The 21,583-nt window shown below is 47.4% G+C and overlaps 1 protein-coding gene and 1 long non-coding RNA gene across 5 annotated transcripts in view; both read right to left on the bottom strand.

Moving 5' to 3' along the window:
- The window catches only part of EEFSEC (eukaryotic elongation factor, selenocysteine-tRNA specific), a 250,858-nt gene extending 238,227 nt beyond the window's left edge, over window positions 1-12,631 (bottom strand). For 3 of the 4 annotated variants that reach the window (XM_040463282.1, XM_040463283.1, XM_040463284.1), the window contains exon 1: window positions 12,292-12,631. In XM_040463282.1, coding sequence (XP_040319216.1) covers window positions 12,292-12,613 — 322 coding nt within the window. In that variant the 5' untranslated portion in view covers window positions 12,614-12,631. Of the gene's footprint in view, window positions 1-7,520; window positions 7,543-12,291 lie in introns of those variants that run through there. The other variant, XM_040463285.1, reaches the window with a different exon arrangement.
- Window positions 12,632-16,532: 3,901 nt separating this feature from the next.
- Window positions 16,533-18,806, bottom strand: LOC121022284 (uncharacterized). Its single transcript, XR_005786889.1, has 3 exons — window positions 18,540-18,806; window positions 17,323-17,433; window positions 16,533-16,797 (listed from the first exon to the last, which is right to left on the bottom strand). It is a non-coding gene; the product is annotated as an uncharacterized LOC121022284 (long non-coding RNA).
- Window positions 18,807-21,583: the final 2,777 nt, after the last annotated feature.

Here is a 21,583-nt window from a genome sequence, read left to right as displayed (position 1 = left end):
TGGAGAAAGGAAAATATACGGTCTGGGAGGGATCTATGTTATAGCTTTTAAAAATGATCTTGAAAAGGTCACCCCTGTTAACTCAAAATCAGCCCGTTGAAGGATGTTTGAAAACCGCTTCTCTAAAACAACAGGGCTGCCGGGCCCTCACCGTGTGCGGTGAGCAGCACTGAGGTCGCCGTGTTCCCGGCATTAGTGTGCTGACCCTCTGTGGGCCATGAAATTAACCATCAGCACGGCAGAAATCTGCTCTGAGTTAAACTACTTTGCTACGCAAAGTGGCCTGAAAATGAAATATGAGGACTGAACTTCCACTGAAAGATGAACTTGTCTAACCTCAAGGCAGGCTTCCTCAATATGAACTCTGTGTGGCCATTGGTTTCAAGCACCACAGGAGGGTAGGTAATTGCCACAGGCAGTGGGAAATGACCCCTCCATCCATCCATCCATCCATCCATCCATCCATCCATTCGTTCATTCACTCATGTCTGCAGGCACCAAACATTTACTCAGGGCCAGGCCCTGTCCTGGGCCCCTGGAGACAGAGCTGAATGATAACAGGCTCCTGCCCTCAAAGGGATCAAGTCCAGTGGGAAACATAACCCAGTATATAGAAAACGACAACAGATGGGGAGAAAATGAGATCCTGGGGTAGAGAGGATGTCACAGGCCCTCAAATGAGGGTCACCTAATTTAGGCTGGGGAAAGCCAACAGTGAGGCTTCCCAGAAAAGTGAACGCAGCCAGATGACGCAGCATCGAGAGAGCATGGTGTCTGTCCAGAGACCTGCAAGTAGTTCGTTGATCCTGGATCCTGAGAGAGACGGAGAGACACACAGCCGTCTGGAAGGACTGATGTCAGCCATGCTGAGGAGTTTGGCCTTTACACCAATGGAGAGCAACTCAAGACTTTCAAAACAGGGAGGTAAAATAACTCTATTAGCAATTTAGAAAGAGTTCTTGGCTACAGAGGGGAGGACAATTTCAAGAGGGGGTGCCGGAAGCAGAGAGACCGTGAAGGAACGTTGTCCTCATCCAGTCGGGGACTAACGGAGGCCTGTCTTAAGGGAGCAGCTGCGGTGACGGGGAAGCCTGAAGGACACGCAGGAGGGACAAGACTTGGTCACCGATTTATATGAAAGAGGACATACTGAGGATCATTTCAAAGGTCACGCCACAGGAGAATGGAGGTATCATTCCCTGGGAAGGTGAGGAAACGGAGAGGGTGGTCTTGAAGATGTGGAGTCTGAGGGCCTGTGATGTTCACTGCCGAGGAAACTAGCCCAATAAGCGGCTGGAGACACAGGTCCAGACCTTCATATTGAAATGTAATTAAAATTAAGTAAAGTGAAAATTCCGGTTCCTTAGCTGCACTAGCCACAGAGCAAGTACTCATTAGCCACACGTGGCTCACAGCTACCATACTGAACGGTGCCACCAGAGAACATTCCTATCATCACATCCCATCTGTAGGAAAGTGCCGATCAAGGCCCTGCAGACTTTTCTGAAAAACTGTCACTCGCAGTCAAAGTGTCTGTCAGCCCTCTCTTGGCCACGCTGAGTGCTGCTGGGAACAATGTCTGTGCTGGCAAACACCAGCTTCCCTTCTCAGTCCTTCCATCTGTGCAAATCCTCAAGAGATGGAAGTCTTCTTATGTGGTCTTTTTTTCCCTAGAGCAGAAGTTCTGAGGACTCTCTCTGAATGTGCCCTGGATCATCGTTTCAGAGAACAGTGAACACCAAGTCTGCAAGCGCATGCGAGGGCCTTTGGTGCTTATGGCACGCGGCCCTGAAAGCCACCCAGAAATGACCACAAGCAGAGCTAATTTTTTAAAGTGCCACACCGCAATGTAACGGGGAAGACAGAGCTCTAGTCCCGGTGTCAGATGACCAAGGACATGCCACTGACCCTCCCTGAGCTTTAAGCAGCCCAAATAAGTCTATGATAAAGAATGAAGCCATAAGGCCAGACAGGGCGGGTTCCTGAGGCCAAGCAGGTCAATGCTAGCAATTCCAAGCACTAATTTTACAAGAAAAAAAGTCAGGTTTATCTTTAGGTAGCACCTGTGTATGCCACCAAATAAATATCCTCAGGAAGTAGGTTAGAGACAAAGGAAATTATTTTAGTCTTCCTGAAGGCCCCAAGACAAGAGAGGCATCATCACAACATAAGAGATATGGAAAGAGGGAAAGTCAACTTCTCTCTCAACAGCAAAACTTGTTTCTTCTCCTGCCAAGAGAGGATCACCACATTAACGAAGTCCTCCCCACTCTCTCCCCACCCAGCGAAGGCCACTTCAAAGCAGCAGGAGCCTAATCACACAGCACAAGAAAATAAAAGACCCAATTAACAAAAAACAAAACTCAAATAATCCGGGGGAGAATGGAAGCTGAAATCTCTGTTTTTGACAAATTGACTTGTATATAAACTGCTCCTCAGGAGCCACAGTTCCTACCAAAGTGGGCGTGGGCAAAGGCCTGAGAGCAGCACAAGCAAACCGGGGTCTCTGAAATCAGACTGGGTTCGACCCCCGCCGAGCCAGAGACTGGTCTCTGGAGTCTCGTTTTTATGGGCTGTACAATATAGAGGGAAAGGATCACCTCTGGCTGGCAGGGTGGAGAGAGAAAATCAAGGGTCTAGAACAGTGGCCAGCAAACAATAGATGTTCCCAAAACGTCCATTCCCCATCTTTCCTTCTGAGAGGCAGACCTTCCTCAGCTCTGCTCTGCACCCCCCCGTCGGCAACGCCAGAGCCACAACTTTCCCCCTGATGGTGTCCATCCTGCCTGTGGTCGCTCTCCCTCTCCCTGCCAGATCTGGAAGCCCAGACCACTTCCCACAGGCCCTCTTCTCAGACTCTTTAAAAGCCAGCAGGATCTCTCGGCTTAAAACCCACCCACCTGCCTCCAACAACAGACTCTCCAAGCTCCTGAGTTCTGGAGCCAAAGGGTCTCTGCAGCTCAGCCTCTCATCCTGCCTCTTCCCTGTGAGCTCTACACTCCAGCCCTCCCTTCTCCCCTGTATGTCTGTCCACTCCAAGTCCTCAAGCAGGAAAGCCTCCCATCTTCCCCACTGGGAAAATCTCAGCCATCCTTCAAAGCTCTGACAAGACAGCCCCTCCTCCTAACTCGCCCATGACCCTCATGCCCGGCCTTACCTCCTCCCACTTCTCCTGCTGACTGACTGCCCTCTTCTTCGGCCAAGTATGCTCTCACACCTCTGACTGATCAGGCTGTTCCCTGGGTCTGCTCTGCCCTTTCTTTTTCTCTGCCTGGAAACCTCCAGGTCAGCCTTCCAGGTCCAGCCCCGGGGTCCCCTCCTGGGGGATGCCCTTCCGGCCCGTCCCAAGCAGAGGCACTCACACCTTAAGCTCCTCTTTTATAAAGCCCTTCTGACTCTGCATCTTGTCTCAACTGGCTGTTGGCGCTTCCTGCTCTTCCCTGGCCCTCTGGACTGTGAGCTCCTTGAAGACAGGCACATCTGTATCTGCCCTCACATCCGACAGAGTGTACAACAGATGGCTGTAGAGTCTCTGAATAAATGGGTGAAAACACCAAATAACAGTTCCATCTGATCCTCTCCCACCACATGGGTTGACAAGTCCTCAAAATGGGGGCTACAAGCCCAAATGTCTATGGGGCCCAAGCAATCTGAAGAGCACACGCCCCTTCTACTCGGTTCCAGGACTGTGCCACCACGCTAGAGTGTGGAAATCTTCTTGTGTTTCTAAAGAAGCCAGGAATCTGGGTCATTAAATGAGGTCACCTGATTTTTTTTTTTTTTAATTTTAAATATTAGATGGGCCACCAAAACACATCTGCAGGCCAGATCCCAGACAAGACCCTAACGTGAGAGGAGACCCTACCACGGGATGAGCAGACAGGATGACCCATCTCTGGCCAGGCACTAACGACAGAAATGGGCAGACCCAGGAACAGGTCCACAGGGACCCCAACGGGCCTTCCATACACAAGCAAATGGCACTTACTAGACACTTACCTTAGCCCAGATAATGTGTTGGGTACGTTTAATCCTCTCAACATATATTCATTTACTTAATTCAATTCAACTCAATTATTTACTTAAACGTTTTTGGTTTTGTTTTTTAATTTGAGAGAGAGAGAGCATGAGTAAGGGAAAGGGGGAGACAGACAATTTCAATCAGGCTCCACACTCAGTATGGAGCCCAACAGAGGGCTTGATCCCACAACCCTGGGATCATGACCTCAGCAGAAATCAAGAGTCAAACACTCAACTGATTGAGATAACCCACAGAATGGAAGAAAATATCTGCCAATCATCCATCCATCCATCCGTCCGTCCGTCTGTCCATCATGTATCTGGTATCCAGAGTACACGAAGAAATCTTACAACTCAATAATAAAAACCAAATAACCCAATTAAAAGACGGGCAAGGCATCAGACAATTCTCCCAAGATCACTAGCCATCAGGGAAATGCCATCAAACGAAAGCCACCACGAGCTACCACTTCACACCCACCAAGATGGCTACAATCCAAAACACCGACAATAACAAGTATTGGTAAGGATGTACAGACACTGGACCCTTGAACGCGGCTGGTGGGCATGTGAAGTGACTTGGCTGCCGTGGAAGACTGTCTGCCAGTTCCTCGATAAGTAGAAATAGTTACTCTCTGACCCAGCAGTTCCATTGGCAGACATACACCTAAGGGGATAAACACACACGTCCACACAAAGACTCGTACACAAATGTTCATAGCAGGATTATCCTTAATTGCCAAAAAATGGCAACGACCCAAACGTCCTTCAGCTGATGAATGGATTAAAAAGCAGTCTATCCATACAGTGGAATACTATTCAGCCATAACAAGCAACGAAGTACAGCTGCAGAAGCAGCTGGGGAGTTACTGTTTAACCCGTATAGACTTTCAGTTTTTTTAAGATGGAGAGTTCTAGAGACAGATGCCATTGAACTATAAACTTAAAAATGGTTAGATGATAAATTTTATGTAATGTTGACTTTACCACAATTAAAAATAAACTAAGAAAATATTCTTTTTTTTTTTAATTTTTTTTCAACGTTTTTATTTATTTTTGGGACAGAGAGAGACAGAGCATGAACGGGGGAGGGGCAGAGAGAGAGGGAGACACAGAATCGGAAACAGGCTCCAGGCCCCGAGCCATCAGCCCAGAGCCTGACGCGGGGCTCGAACTCAGGGACCGTGAGATCGTGACCTGGCTGAAGTCGGACGCTTAACCGACTGCGCCACCCAGGCGCCCCAGAAAATATTCTTTAAAAAAGGAACGAAGTGTATATACTTCACGCTACAACATGGATGAGCCTTGAAAGCATCACACTGAGCAAAAGAAACCAGATACAAAAGGCCACGTATTAGAGGATTCCACTTTTATGAAATGTCCAGAAAAGGTAAATCTGTGGACATTAGGCAGACAGATCAATGGCTGCCTAGGCCTAGGGGAGGGGAAAATGGAGAGTGACTGGTAATGAGCATGGGTTTCTTTCTGTAGTGATGAAAATATTCTCAACTTCAATTGTGGCAACGTCTGTTCATGACTCTGTGTGAATATACTGAAGACCACCAAAGTATACACGTGAAATGGCACATTTTACAGTATGTGAGATATGTAGCTCGATAAAAATGTTTACAAACATTACTGAGTATCTACTATGTGCTAGGCCCTGAACTGGCCCCGGAGCTACAGAGACAATTCAGACGCTGTCCCTGATCCTGCGAGGCCTTCAGACGCATGGGAACCATAGAGGGAAGCCAGCCATCACAGCAGAGCAGGAGACACACGAGGTGCCATCTGAGCCAGACCCTAGAAGGGCTCATTCCTGTTCCTTGCCCCACCCTGAGGCCATCTCAGGAATGCCAGGCTCCACCTCACCAGGACACAGGCCTCCGGATTACCCAGAGCTCCAGACCCTGTCACCTTGGGCACAGTCTCAAAGGGGACAGACTCGAGCTCCATGACAAGGGTGCCCCATCCCCAGCTTGTTCGAGGCTCCAGCCAACAAAAGAATGACCGAGCAGGGAACATGTCTCAGGGCTTCATTTACGGGTTGTTTCCCGGGACGCCTGCCCAAATCTTATTCCAACCTGGATGAAGTGATTTTGAAGAAAAACCCAGGAGACAAAGAAGATAGGAAACAAAGGAGATGCTAAGCAAAAAGTTTAAAAGCAATTAATTTTAAATGATTACAGCTTTACCAAAAGCTGTGGCTACGATTTCCTTCTGACTTTGATTATAACCTTCCAGCAAAATATTTGCCTCCAGAAGGCAAAGTCTTTGCATTATTTTCTATTCCTAGCATGACTACAAAAATATTCTTTGATTTAACATTTGATATGTTTTGTTCTCAAGGGCAAGCCCCATGAGAAGAAAAATGTACCCCAACAGAATGAAATATGACTACCTGCTTCCATTTTTCTTTCCTGTTGGTTCCTGCTCAAATATTCTGCATTAATTTAAACTCAAGGCTGTGTCTCTGATGTTGTGTTACTCCCACACTGTCACCCAAACCAAAGCAAAGTCACCCACTGTCCAGCACTAAGAGAAAGTGTGGCAAACAAAGCTCAACTTGAGAGTCTCCTAGAGACAGCTAAAGGCACTCCAACTTGGAAGGAGATCAGGAGGGGTCAGAGAGTGATAAGGTAGCAGGCAAAACAGAGCAACTTGTATTTGAATACAGGCACACTTGGCACTGAGGGCAGCCGACTTCCTGCTGGACAGAACGAGGTTTTAGGCACATGAGCACAAGAGACACCAGTACTGGCCTCAGTTTCACTCGATGGTAGAGGGCATCCCAGAATGGACACCAGAGAGGGGAATCTGCCGTTATGGTGCACACCTTTTAACAAAGAAGAGAAAATAAAACGCAGCCATCCCTGAGTGAGCACGAAGGTAAGGGAACTAAGGCCTGGCGGATTCTAGGAGCCAAAGGAGTTAAGATTAAAGAAGCATTTCCATTTATATTGACTCCTTTAAATAGGTCTCAATATTTCAGGACACACATATATGAATACCATAATACAACATAACATATTTCTACACCAAATCATAAGACGAGAGGCAGAGAAAACCAAAATTGGGGTTTTTGTTTGGTTGGCTGGTTTTACATTAGAATAATGCCCAAATTCCTTGTGCAGCCAGGCCCCTTTGCTGTCTCCGCTTATAGAGCCAGCACACTGCTTTCTGGGCAGATGCCCAAATGGTAAGGTAAAAAATCTGGTCGAAAACACACATTCATTCACACACCTTGGTTCACGGGTCCAAAGAGAGCATCTCAGACAGACTGCAGAAAGACTGCAGGACACATTCCTCGATAAAACAAGCCAGAGGGACAAGCACTCTCTCCACATCAGCACCAAGAGGCACGGAGTTGGAAAAACAGAGAAAGAAGGCAAAGTAGCAGTAAGTTTTACAAAGAATGTTTTCTCCCAGGCTGCGGAGACAAAGAGCCCCAGGGCTGCTGACTGTTTTCCCTCCAAAGAGAGTAACCAAGTCAGACTTACAAGGCTTTGGCAGCTCTCATCGGCTCCAGCCAGGCAGGGCCCAGAGAGGGTCCAAGCCCTGCAGGAAGCAGCACTTAAACGGTGGGCAGAGGAGGCGAGGGATCAGGGCGACAAGTCGTGGCAGAAGAGCTGCTGTTCATTAACAACTGGAACAAAAGACCAGGAGACAATACACTGTTAATCCTAGCAGCCACCAGAGGACTATAAATTGCCAAGCCAAGATACCAGCATTTTTCAGCTCTCCTCTTTCCTGCCAGAGTTAGATTGAGGATGGGTCCAAGTCCCTCACCCCCCACCCAAGTCTTTAAAACATACATTACTGAATCTTTTTGAAGTTCTAACCCTGAAAGATTTATACCCTAAAATGGATTAGAGAAAAATACTGCCCTGAGACACTACTGCAGGGGGCTGCAGTGGATGGATACACTTTTTCATTCCCATTGAGAATGCCAGAGTAGGAGCTGTGTGGTCAGACCCACATGGGCTCAAACCCAGCTCTGACACTTATGAACTATGCTTCCTGACTTCTCTGAGCCTGATTTTTCATCTGTAAAATGGGAATATCACCTCTTACCTCACAAGACTGCTTTGAGTGTTAAAAGGAAAAAAAAAAAAAAAACCCATAGCATAAGGGCAGCACTAAATAAATGCGGAGTATTACTGTCACTATTAACCTCCCCAGTACCACAGGAGTTTTATCTATGGCCACATGGATCAAGGAGATAAAGCCCAATTTTCTCTAAGTTAAGAAAGGATTCTTTTGGGTAGTGAAAGCACTTTGAGGGGGAGGGGAGCAATGGAATTAAAGAGAACAGGCTTTAATATAAGATATATTAAACTTCAGAGATATCATCGTGGAACTCAGACAATCATTCTAATTTCCTCCTACTGGGGATAATGTATTCAGCAAAGAGTCTAAATCATTCACAGCAAGCCGGGAACTCCAACAGGAGCCCAATCTTTCAGCAATCCCAGGTTTAGGGGCAGTCCCTGCTGCCAGTAGGAGTTCTTGCCCGGCAATGTTGCATAGTTCCAAAGCTCAGGCCCGATCCTGTCACAACCCTGCTTTAAAAGCCTTCCAAGAACCTTAGGAGAAATCTACACTAAGGGCCTAATCTAAGCCCAATACTTACCACTCTATAGGATCTGGCCCACTAACCCTTCTACCTTTATCTTCGACATGTCTCCCTTACACGCCATGCTGGTTTCCAGACACAACTAAACGGTAGCAGTTATCTCTGACTCTAAACAGACAAAAAGGCGGGTTTAAGTCACAGATCCTTGACCAGGCATTTCCTCCATTAGGAAGGCTCTTCGTTCCGTATCACACCCTATACCCCACCCACAGCAAAGTGCTTTTGGCCTGTGTGCCAAAAGCTCTGATAGGTCACTCTGCACATTTGACAATGCCCCCTCCCCAGCTCTGCTGTTAGCTCCCAGAGGGAGGGAAAAGAATCAACATGGATAGTGTACCTACTACAGGCCAGGCTCCATGCTGATTGCCTTCTGTCCACTAACCCATGAAGAAAGTTCTTTGCTCACTGTTACCATCCCGCCCAGGAACTGGTACACAGCTTCATCCATTCAAACTAACCGAATGCCTATCACACACCAGGCTCTGGCCCAAATGCTAAGAATATGTTGGGGAAGAAGACAGACATGATTCCTATTCTATTCTCATGGAGGACAGAAACAATCAACAAGTAAACACATAAGAAATACCAGATGGTAAAAAGGGCTGTAAGGAAATAAAACAGGGACATGAGAAAGTACATAGGGGAGAGAGCTGAGGATACTCTAGCTAGGTCAGTCAGAGGAGCCCTCTCTGAGGTGACACTCGAGCTAAGATATAAATGAGAAGCCAGATGTACCAAACAGAGGGAACAGCAGGTACAAAGACTGGCCCATTCAATAAGTAGAAATGAGGTCGGTGAGACTAAAGGTGGGGGGCAAGGGACGATGCTCAGAGGAAGACAGAGGCCCGACCGTGGGTTCTGTGGCCCACAAAGAAGAGGCTGGGTTTTTCCTCGAAGCACAAAGAGAAGCCACTGGGAAGTGTTGGAGCTGAGGGTTGACATGATCTGATGAGCCTCTGAAGACGGAGTTCACTGCCTATGGCGTGGAAATGGAGGGCAAACAGGTGAGAAGTGCAGGCCCAGCATTGTAGGAGTCCAGCTGTCAGAAGCAGGGACTCAGCTGCTGGAGCCGTCTCATGAAGGCAGAGATTGCTGTGGATTTATGAGTTAGGATGATAAGCAATGGTATTAACCAGATCCAGGTTAGCAGCAGCAGAGTCAGGTAAACACCAGCCCAGGGCACTTTACTTCCCAAGCCTCGGTTTCTTTATCTGAAAAACAGGGACCCCTTAGGGTTGTTGCACACAGGCAAGTTCTTAGCGACAAGCATGGGCCAGAGCAGGTACTCAAATGTGTGTGTCCTTCCCCTCATTTTTCCTCATTTCTCCGAAAAGGGTGGGAATCTGCTCTATTGAAGGAAGGATAGTGGCAGCCTCGGTCTCACCATTCCACTGCGTTCAGGTCACGTTTTAACGCCTATAAGAAGATAAGGAAAGTCTCCTCACTCAGGAAGTAAGAAGAGCCACAATGTAGGTACAAGAAGAGAAAAAAATCCCTCTTCTTTTCTTCTACAGTTTTACAACTGTAGGAGACCTGCTAACTGTAGACCAAACTAAGGACCTGCCAAATCCTTGGGGGTTATCGTTTGGTTATATGGGATAAGGCTGGTGCATGAAACATTTTGTCCTACAAAGAGGCTCTTCATAAATGCATACATTAGAAGGGGGCAGGGGTAGTGTGAAGTGACATGGGGAAGCAGGTGAAAGAGCTCCGGCTTTGGGATCAGGAGGACCTGGGCTGTGCTATTTACCAGCAGCCTTCCCACAGTCCCAATTTCTTCAGCTATTAAATGGAAACCGCCACACTCCTTGCAGGGTTCGCCTGGGAAGTGGCAAACACACGAGAAAAGCGAAGCCAAAATAAAGAACTGCATGTGCTAGTGTCTAGAACCTCCAAAATTAGGTTCCGTGGTCACACAGTAAAGGAGAAAGCCAGACCTCAAGCCTGGCTCTGACTCCAAAAGTATGTCCTTCGCTATTCACCTACACTAGTCACTAAAAAAAAAAAAAAAAAAAAAAAAAAGTGCCTTCTTGTTTTATTTTAACCTGTCTCTTCCATCTCCAACCTAGACTGGCTCAGAGTACGTGTCTTAAAATGTGCTTGGACATGACTGACCAAACAGAATTCAGTTATAAGGAGGGGGGAAGAGAAAAGGGTAGTCATCTGATGACTGAGACATGAATTGAAGACTTTAGGCAGAGTGACCTTGGGCAGGTCCCTTCTCTGAGCCTTCATTTCCTCTACTGTAAAATGGAGTAATGACCTCAGACTGCCTACAGAATGGAACAACTGGTAGGGAACAGAGATGAAAGTACTTAACACACTCATCACTGCAGCTGGGACCCCATAGGCCCAGCGACCAATGAAGCCATCTGCCACCAAGCCAATGAAACTATCTTCCTAATGTATATTTCCATATGTGCTTGTAGGTGTAGAGAATATCATATCATTGGAAGGAAACAGAAGGCAATGGAAAACAAGATAACCAAGTACTCGGGTCAGCAGTGAAGAAAAAGACTTCTTTTAGCTATACACCCTTGTGTGCCATGTGCTTATATGAATTCTTCATTTTCATCTGTAAAACAGAACAAGTTTTAAAGCCCTGTCCATAGATTTAACTGTGGCAAAATGCATCCAGAAAAATAATCCACAAAGGTATGATAGCAGCTTCCTCTGGAGAAACAGGAGAGGTCATTAGGGGACTTTTGCCTAATTTGTAATGGTGTATTTCACAAGCAGAATGTATTTATGTATTATCTGTATAATTAAAAATTAATTAAATGGTACATCTTCTAAGGGCATTTCGGCAGTACCCATTATGACTGAAAATGCACTTTGCCCTTTGCCCCAAACCAGTTCAGTTTCAGGAGCTAATTCTACAGATATGTTAGCACCCCCACCAGACTTGTTCTAGAAAATTCACCGAAGCATCATTAGCAAAAACTGGAAACGAGATAAATGTCCATCATTAAGAGTTAAGAAAACGTTGGTACCAGCGCACAAAGGAATTTTATATGACCTTTAAAAATTATGTAGCTTTGTGTGTACTGACATGGAACTCTTCGCGTTGAGTAAAATAGTGTATATGGTGTTACCATTTTGTGAAGAAAAGGAAGAGAAAGGGGGTTTACATACACACGGGTATGCTTGTCCTTACGTGGTTTTTCCGAAATGATACAAGGAACAGGGAACAGCGGCTGACTCTGGAAATGGGAACCAGGAGACCAAAGAACTGAAGAGTGGAGACTTCTTTTTTTGACACTTTTGACATACACCCTTTTTGCAGTCTTTGTGTTTTCTTACTAGTTCGTGTATTACAAACTTATCTTCTAAAAAAAATTAATAAACCAAAAAAACAAAACCAAAAACTTTAAGGAAGGCACCTTCCTGCGCGGTCGTTGTGGGTGGTTAGAGCTTCCAAGTCAGCCAGGCCACGAGTTCGAGTCCCAGGGCCTCCGCTCCCTTGCTGCGGAGCCTCGGGCGCGTCCCGTCCGCCTCTCGCGACCTGGGTGGCCCCGGCCGTGAGGTGAGGCCACCTCCCTTCCCCGGCAGCGGCTCGGGCGAGCTCGGACCACGGGGCCCGGCCGCTCCGCCCAGCGTCCCCGAGCCCGGCTCCCGCCCCGGCCCGCGCTCACCGCCAATGATGGTCCGGATGAGGGAGGCGTGCCCGGGGCAGTCGACCAGCGTGACCTGAAGCTGCGGCTCGCCGGGCTCGGGCTCGGGCTCGGCTCCGGGCGCCGCCGGGGGCGCGGGCAGCGCCGCCCGCAGGCGCGCGGGCAGAGGCACCGAGAAGCACGAGAAGCCCAAGTCGAGCGTGATGCCGCGCTCGCGGCTCTGCGGCTGCTTGTCGAAGGCGGCGGTGGAGGCCGTGGTGCTCAGCGCCCGCGCCAGCGCCGTCTTGCCGCTGTCGATGTGGCCCAGCACGCCCACGTTCACGTTCACCCGCCGCCCTGCCATGCCGCCGCCGCCGCCGCCCGCCCGACCCGCCCCTCCCGCGGCCGCCGCTGCGGTCCGGCAGGTTAAGCCGCCCCCCCGCAACCCTCGCGCCGGGCACGCCCGTTCCGGCCCCGAAGCTTCCGCCCTCTCGGCGCCCGCGGGCGCTGCCTGGCACTGGAGGAGAGAGCCCCGGGGTCGAACTTGACCGGGGTCGCCGACCGTGAGGCTGTACTCTCACCTGGCTCCTGCCCCCCGAAGCCTCGAGGAGTCCAAGATTGGGTGGATCCGTCCATCCATCCAGTCATTCATTTTAACAAGCCCTTGTCAATTGCCCCCTGGGTACCAGGCACTGCTTATTCACGGTACTGGGATACGGCGCTCTCTCCACGTTACACTGTATTTGGGCGGGGGTGGGAGTCAGACACTAAATAGGTGAGCCTGGAACCAGACCCTTTCAGAAAGTGAGAAGCCTTCCAGGGAAAATAAAAGCAGAGATTAAAAAGACTAGAGCACCAGGGGAAGGGAGGACAGCTAATTTACAATAAACGGTCAGGGAAGACCTCTCTCCAGTTGCTGACTGAGCTGAGGCTGGAATGTTGAGAAGGAGCCAGCCCTGGGAGAATCTGGGAAAGACTTAGAAGATGAAGGGCTGTCATCTTCTGACCCTGGAAGTCTATAGCCTGGCCTCAGGACAGGCTGTAGAGCTCCAAATTGTACGTAAAATGTTATGTGCATGTGCTTGTACTGGGGAGTACATAACTCTCAAGGGATGCTTGAAGTGTCTGGAACCACTAAAATGATTGTCAACCACGGTCACCAACCAGGGTTCACAAGCAGGTGTCTTCACTGGCTAGGCACCTGACTCAAGGAGAGAGATTAGCAAGACTAAAACTCTTGGACTTAAAATGCCAGCAAGTGTGGAGACTGGAGACAGGAACAGCATGTGCCGCATAGAGGAAGCCACTGTTCGCCTCCAGACAATTGGTACCAGGCAGGAATGCTAGCCCAGCATCGCCCATCTTCCCATTTTTCAAGAGAAGGGAGCATTTCTATATGGGAGCATTTCTGACTTTTTACATGTCAACAACTAATTTAGCTTTTAATTGAAACACTATGGTAGGTAGCCAAGCACAGAATCTACTCCATTCTGCCTGACCGCCAGTTTGCCATCTGTAATGAGCTAGGCCGTGCTCTGATATATTCACACTTGGCAGTAACTGCTCCCTGATGCCTCCTGTGGTCCAGGCCCTGCATTAGCAGCAACAGGGTCCCCGAGGTAAACAGACACGGTTGGTCAGTCCATCCTGCTGCACAGGGAAGAGGAGGGCATGTGTTAGGATAGCTAACACCAAGTAACTGCCACTTGAGAAAACATGTGCACAACATAGGATGAAGACGGAGGGCAGGGGTTTAGAGAAGGGCCAGATAAGACACTTTGGTCGGGCACATGACACTCACTGATGGAAAAGGTACTGCTAGGTGCTTGCACACAAAATACCCAGACAGGAAAGAAGCCGCATGGTAATCTTACTCTGAATATGTCTTTCCCAGTATAGTTTTAGTTTGAACAAATGGCCTTCTAATTTTTTTTTAATGTTTATTTATTTTTGAGAGACAGAGAGACAGAGCATGGGCGGGGGAAGGGCAGAGAAAGAGAGGGAGACACAGAATCCGAAGCAGGCTCCAGGTTCTGAGCTGTCAGCACAGAGCCCAACGCGGGGCTCGAACCCACAAACTGCGAGATCATGACCTGAGCCGAATTCAGACGCTTAACTGACTGAGCCACCCAGGTGCCTCCGAACATGTGGCCTTCTAAAATGTCGCAGGCAAAAGCTCTGGAGAGTCAATTATAGGCTGTGATACTGTGATTTATAATAAGAAATATTTTAGGGACGCATGGGTGACTCAGTCCGTTAAGTGTCTAACTCTTGGTTTTGGCTCAGGTCATGATTTCACAGATTCATGAGTTCAGCCCCGCATTGGGCTCTGTGCTGGCAGCTGGGAACCTGTTTGGGATTCTTGGTATCCCTTGCTCTCTGCCCCTCCCCCACTGGTGCTATCTCTTGTCTCTCTCAAAATAAATACATAAACTTAATAAGAAAAAGAAGTATTTATTTCATAGGGTGCCTGGGTGGCTCAGTCAGTTGAGAATCTGACTTTAGTTCAGGTCGTGATCTCAGGGTTCGTGGGTTCAAGCCCTGCGTTGGGCTCTATGCCATCAGCACAGAGTCCACCTCGGATCCTCTGTCTCCCTCTCCCTCTGCCCCTCCCCTGCTCTCTCTCTCTCTCTCTCTCTCAAAAATAAATAAACATTAAAAAATAAAAAAAGAACTATTTATCGGGTTTCCCTCCTGCGCCTGGCACAGAGCTCCAAAAACCCTTGGAACTTCCTGTGATGAGAATGAGGTGTCTTTTGTTATATTACTGAGGTGACTTTTGGAAAGCACCTAACGATGGAGGCTGGCTGCCAGGGGAGCCAACCAAGTGATTAGAGTTGGGACTTTTCACCTGACCCCTGGGGAGGGGCAAAAAGAGGAGCTGGAAATGGAATCAATCGCCAGTGGCCAATGATTTAGTCAATCATGCTTGTGTAATGATGCCTCCCTAAAATTCCAAAAGGGCGGAGTTCAGAGAACTTCCAGGTTCACTTCCGGTGAGCTCAGATAAAGCATGGAAGCCCCATGCCCCTTCCCACATAGTTTGACCTATGTATCTCTTCTTTCTGGCAGTTTCTGAGTTAAATCCCTTTTTTTTATGTGTTTATTTTTATTTTTGATAGAGAGAGAGCGTAAGCAGAGGAGGGGCAGAGAGAGAGGGAGACAAGGAATCTGAAGCAGGCCCCAGGCTCCAAGCTGTCAGCACACAGCCTGACACGGGGCTCGAACCCACAAACCATGAGATCATGACCTGAGCCGAAGTTGGACGCTTAACCAACTGAGCCACCCAGGAACCCCAATCCTTTTGTAATGAACTTGTAACCCAGTAGTAAGTTGTTTCTCTGAATTCTGTGAGCTGCTGTAGCAAATTAATCAAATTTGAGGAAGGGGTCATTGGAACTTCTGATTTAGAGCCGGTCCTCAGAAGTGTGGTGACAAACTAAACTTGCAGTTGGCTGCTGAACAGGTTGGGTGCAGTCTCATAGGACTGAGCCTTTAACATACGGAAGCTGATGCTAGCTTCAGGCACATAGTGTCAGAACGGAGTTGAATTGTAAGAGAAAACCTTACCCTTCTTCCCTCCTAGATTCTGTGGCTAACCTAATAATTAAATTGATATAAGACAGATTCACAAGTTAGCCAGGCAAATTTGGTTTTGTACCTATGAGAACTCACAAAAATATGAGACTCAAAGAAGTGATTAGAGCAGACAGCTTTTTTTATGTTTTAGATAAAGAAATAATACATTTGTGAAGAATCGACAAGAAAAAGAAGCTTGGGCTTAGCATAGCAAATTAGCGAAGAAGTAAACGAGGTTTATTTATACAGCCTTCTGGGCCCTGAATTCCCCATCTCTGGTGATAAGGATGTCTTCTACCCGGGTACCCTTCATGTGGGAAATTTATTTCCTGCTTTCAGGGAGACAAAAGAAGGCCAGCATGGTTTTATTGCACTGTGTCCTAAGTACTTTAATTCCGAATAATCCATATGCCAAAGTGACATATTTGGGGACAGCCTGCCCTGAACCTCAACCCTGTTAAAAACACGACAACCGGGGCACGTGGGTGGTGCAGTCGGTTAAGCGTCCGACTTCAGCCAGGTCACGATCTCGCGGTCCATGAGTTCGAGCCCCACATCAGGCTCTGGGCTGATGGCTCAGAGCCTGGAGCCTGTTTCCAATTCTGTGTCCCCCTCTCTCTCTGCCCCTCCCCCATTCATGCTCTGTCTCTCTCTGTCCCAAAAATAAATAAACGTTGAAAAAAAAATTAAAAAAAAAAAAAAACACGACAACCGGCCCAAAATGGAGTCACTTATGCGAAGCCCTGTGTCACCAAACTGAGCATTAACTTAGTTACAAATTTGGCTCTCCGAGAAATGGAATCTTAAAGCAGTCAATGCCTGGTGTAACTTCCTTGTTCCTGCACCCCTAGTATAGTGCATTTGAGATTCGTCCACGTGGCCACATGTCACCACATCGTGATTGCCTTCTCGTGGTTGTGTAGTATTCCACTGAGTGGACGGACCACCATTTGCTTACCCGTTCATCCACTGAAAGACAGGAAGACATTTTACTGGAGGTGAATTGGAAGTTTTGACTTTTAAATTATGCAAGAGTATAACCTATTCAATAAACAAGTAAATTTTTTTTTTTTTAATGTAAAATAATGTCAGGGCGCCTGGGTGGCTCAGTCGGTTAAGCATCCGACTCTTGGTTTTGGCTCAGATCATGATCTCATAGGCGTGATACCGAGCCCTGCGTCAGGCTCCAAGCTAAGAGTGGAGCCTATTTAAGACTCTCTCCCTCCCTCTCCCTCTTCCCCTCCCTCCCTTGCACCTGCTTCCTCTCTCTCTCTCTTAAAAATAAATTAAAAGTAAAATAATGTCCTAAAGACACCAGCGGGACTAAGATCCTTTAATTTTTAGTCCTTAGTTGGAGAGTTATAAATGCTTCTCACTGTTGCCTGTAGACGGACTTGTCACCCCGCCCCATACCCACCACGCTCCTCTCTGGCCCCCAAGAACCTGTGCAATCCTGCGAATGGACAGTGCCAATCCACCTTGCCCCACACTCACCCAACAGCTATGCCTTTGGCCTGCCACAACTTCAGGAAGCTTCCTCCTTATTATGTTCCGCACTAGTCACAGTTTGAGGAAGTAAATGACAAAAACCCTCCATGAAACTGACTGAAACAAACCAGAACAAAAAGGAAATTCACTGGCCCGTGGTATAGTTAAAAGTACAGGCCCTGGGGCGCCTGGGTGGCACAGTCGGTTAAGCGTCCGACTTCAGCCAGGTCACGATCTCGCGGTCCGTGAGTTCCAGCCCCGAGTCAGGCTCTGGGCTGATGGCTCGGAGCCTAGAGCCTGTTTCCGATTCTGTGTCTCCCTCTCTCTCTGCCCCTCCCCCGTTCATGCTCTGTCTCTCTCTGTCCCAAAAATAAATAAAAACGTTGAAAGAAAAAGAAAAAAAAATTAAAAAAAAAAAAAAGTACAGGCCCTAGCAGCTGTGTGCTCATGCTTGAATCCCACCTCCGCTGTTTGAAAGCTGCATAGTCTCAGGCAAGTTACAAAATCTCTTTGTGCCTCAGTTCCCTCATTTGTGAAGGAACTCACAGAGTTGCAAGGATTATATGAAGTGGTATTTGTGTAGCACCTAGAACAATTCCTGGTATATAATAAGTGCTGTATTATGTTTGTTGAGTTAAATAAATAAACCTAACTAAAAAGTCTAGAGGAAGAGCCCATTTTCATGTCGGCTTCACCCAGGGGCTCAGACGATGGCACAGAGCCACCAGCTTTGTTTTCCCTCCTCTGGGGTTCTTCCATTTCCAGGCACGTTCTCTCCTCATGGTGACAAGACAGCTGCCAGCACCTCTATCCTTACAGCCTCAGCAACTCCAACTCCCCACATCAGGTCTCATTGTCCCTGATAAAGTTGTGTGTCCTTGAACCAAGCAGAGTAATTAAATGCTCTGCCTAGCCAGGTGTAAGTCACGAGCTCACTCCAAGCACCAGGAGGAAAGTGGGGCAAACTCCCTATGGGAACTGGGGTGCTATCACCAACAAAATACAAATCACATCATGCCCCTCTGTTGTCAATTTTGTCTCTGCCCTGACATCAATTCCACTGAGTTGAGTTTGCTTGCCAGGCTGGTGCTCTGAAGCCAACCTTCCTCCCCCCTGCCCCCCCTACACTCCCACACCAGCATCCTAGTAGGCTGAGGATCCTTTATACATCTTTGATTGCCCAGGGCCTGACACAGGCAAATGTTCCTGTTTCTTGGACTCACCCCCAAACTTCCAGTCCACAAATACATCCTTCTCTGCGGCAGATTCCGGGGTCCCCCACAGTTTCACAGGCTGAGCATGGTCCCTGGGAAATGATTGACAGGAAACGGCCTGCAGAATTGCGATTATTTGGGATTTGTTCTTAATGTTAATGCGATGCTGGTTCCTTTCTGTTTCTTTAATGCCATTTTGTACTAAGGTAGTTCAAAGTTCTTTACAAGCAGCTAGTAATTAATTCAACTTCATTAAGGCCAATTAATCCAGGATTAATTATAAATTTGCCCAGAGGAAGTTATTATACTTTGCTCTTTGATTTAGGTTTTGGCTTCTAAAGATTCTATTAGGAGTGAAATGGAAATTTCCCTTTTCTCTGAGGGTATCTACCTTGCCAGTGATTGTGTTAACCATGTACCTTCCTCAAAATGTCCTATATTAACTTCGAATGAGACTGTCACTCAGGCCACCAGCTGTGTGCTACATGACATTGCCAGCACTAAACAGATCTTCTAATGCCACATTAGACACAGGGTGAGGAAGAGAGTGTCCTGGCAAGAACTGGTCCCACACAATTTCAAATCATAGCCCTACCTCATGCTGGCTGTGTGACTCACCCTTTCTTCTGCCTACATATGGACATAATATTTTACAAGATCATTATAGTCTATATTGGCCAGCATCCACTCCCTCTTTTCCTGAAAGCCTCCATGATTTTCCTTCTCTCCTCCAGGTCACTATGGGAACTGACTCCACTTAGTTCCAGAGTGAGACTGAGACTCAGGTCCAGTCCACCAGCCATAGCAATTGGTTGGGTAGTGAGCATGTGACCCAATTAGCACAACTGGAGAAAACCCCGGAATTGTTTCCAGGGCAAGCAATACAAAAGTGTGCTCTCTGACACTGGACTAAAACCTATAGAAATCGGTCTGGGCTATGATGGGATCCCATGAGGGGAGCCTGGCCATGGCAGAATAATGGGCCTCCAAAGATGTCCATGTCCTTTGAGTATGTGAGTATGTTATCCTGTAAGTATGTATCCTGTGAGAACCTATGAGTATGTTACCCTACATGGTAAAGAGGACTTTGCAGGTGTGATTCAGTTAAGGATCTTGAAAAGGGGAGGTTATCTTGTATTATCCTGCGGGCCTGATGAAATCACAAGAGTCCTTATCAGAGGAAAGCAGGGGGGTCAGATTCAGAGAGATGGCGTCATGAGAAAGGCCCCACTGGCCATGACTGTCTTTGAAGACGGAAGACAGACATGAAGCCGGGAATGAAGCTGGAAAAGGCAGGCAGTGGATTCTCCCCTAGATCCTCCAGAAGGGAATGAAGCCTTGCCAACACCTGGATTTTAGCCCATTAAGACCCATTTTGGACATTGGTCTCCAGAACCGTAAGAGAATAAATGTGTGTTGGCTGAAGCCACTAAGTTTGTGGCAATTTGTTACCACAGCAATAGGAAATGAATGCAAGCATTTAATTGGAGTACTGAGTCTATTTTCATATTTGTTGCATAAATGAATATCTCCTAATTCCCTCCCACCTGATTAGAGATGTAGGGGGCCTTTACTGGGCTCGCTCCACATCTTAGACCCAAGGATCACTAAGACTTACACGGTAAATAGCCTCAGTGTGTGTCTTCTGCTCAGATCTGCCACTTTCATCCAGGCCACCCTGACCTCTGCCCCCACTGCCGTGTGACCCCAGCACAGGTGCTCAGGAGCTGCAGGCCCCAGCTGCTTTCCTAGGCTAACACTGGGACTCAGCAGATGCCACCACTGCCAGGTTTCCCCATTGCAGTAGGATGTGCCCTGCTGAAATGGAAACACTGGTCCCCAGCAGAGGGGGTTACAATAGGAGACAGAGGACTAGCTCTTGCTAACCTGACCCCTGTCCCCAGCTTGACTTCCGCCTCTACTCTCCACAGCAGTTCCTGTGAGTGCCCTGGGGTACTGTTTCAGCTGAAAAAGCATGACAAAATTATTCACTAAGGCCAGGATACACACAGAGAAGGCAAATATCCAAGGGTGGGGCGGAAAGCCATGCCTCTATATTCCAAGGATCTGATACCACTTTCTGTGCCCTTCCCAATGCTAGAGCCCCTTGTAAAAGATCTCATTTAATTTTCTTAGTAATCTCATACATGCATGTTGTTACTGCTGTTTTACAGCATGGGGAAGTAGACCTAGAGAGATAACTTGCTCAGAAAACGTCGGGATTTGAATCCAGATCATCCACGCAGGATCCTTCTGTTCCCTGCCAGCTGATCCTTGTTTTATGTTAGGTTCCTTTAACCCCAATGATGTGCACCATCTTCATAATTTATGTCCTATCCAGGTACCACCTACCACTTAATATGTTTCTTTAAATTAACCCACCTTTTGACTTAAATAAAAGTATTTTCCTGTATGTAGAAAAACTGTCACTTGCAACAAGTACACAGGAACCACACAAACCTTAGTTTCAGAGTCTTTAGGGAGAGAAAGGGGTTAAAGTTACACTCTGCCCCCCTAAGACTTATTGAGAGAGAATTTGAAGGGCATTCATGTTCTTACTATAAAAATCAATATTATTTAGTTTTATGTCTTTGTACCACCTCTAAGTTGCCAGCAAAATTCTCTTTGTCTGCTCTGTCCTCAGAAATCAGCCTAGGGCAGAAAAAACAAGCATGCCAATTAGGTTGGCAATAATCAGAGAGGTGTGTAATTCCAAATGTAGGTGAGGATGTGGAAACCCAAGATCACTGAATAAGCCAATTAGTTTTTAAAAAGAGATTCCCTCAACAGGGTATTTCTTTGACTTATTGCTGATTGGCTGGGATCTTGGGACCATGGCTCTGAAGTGCACTCCACATGTTGGGAATTATTCTGCTTATAATAAGCATAGTAGGCTCCTTGGTGTGACATACTCTCTCAAAAGCTTTAAATGCACATTCCCAGCCATTGATCACCATGCAAATGATCTCCCTAAGACTAGAGTGTCAGAAAAGGAATGAAGAGAACGATTAACTTCAAGAATGCAAACCTCACTTTGTGACCTGTGAATACCA

Source organism: Herpailurus yagouaroundi, unplaced genomic scaffold (genome assembly GCF_014898765.1).
Source record: "Herpailurus yagouaroundi ecotype Mexico unplaced genomic scaffold, PumYag 387, whole genome shotgun sequence".
Classification (NCBI taxonomy): domain Eukaryota; kingdom Metazoa; phylum Chordata; class Mammalia; order Carnivora; family Felidae; genus Herpailurus; species Herpailurus yagouaroundi.
The sequence above is the reverse complement of the archived record's forward strand: the minus strand, read 5'-3'. Positions and strand labels throughout refer to the sequence as shown.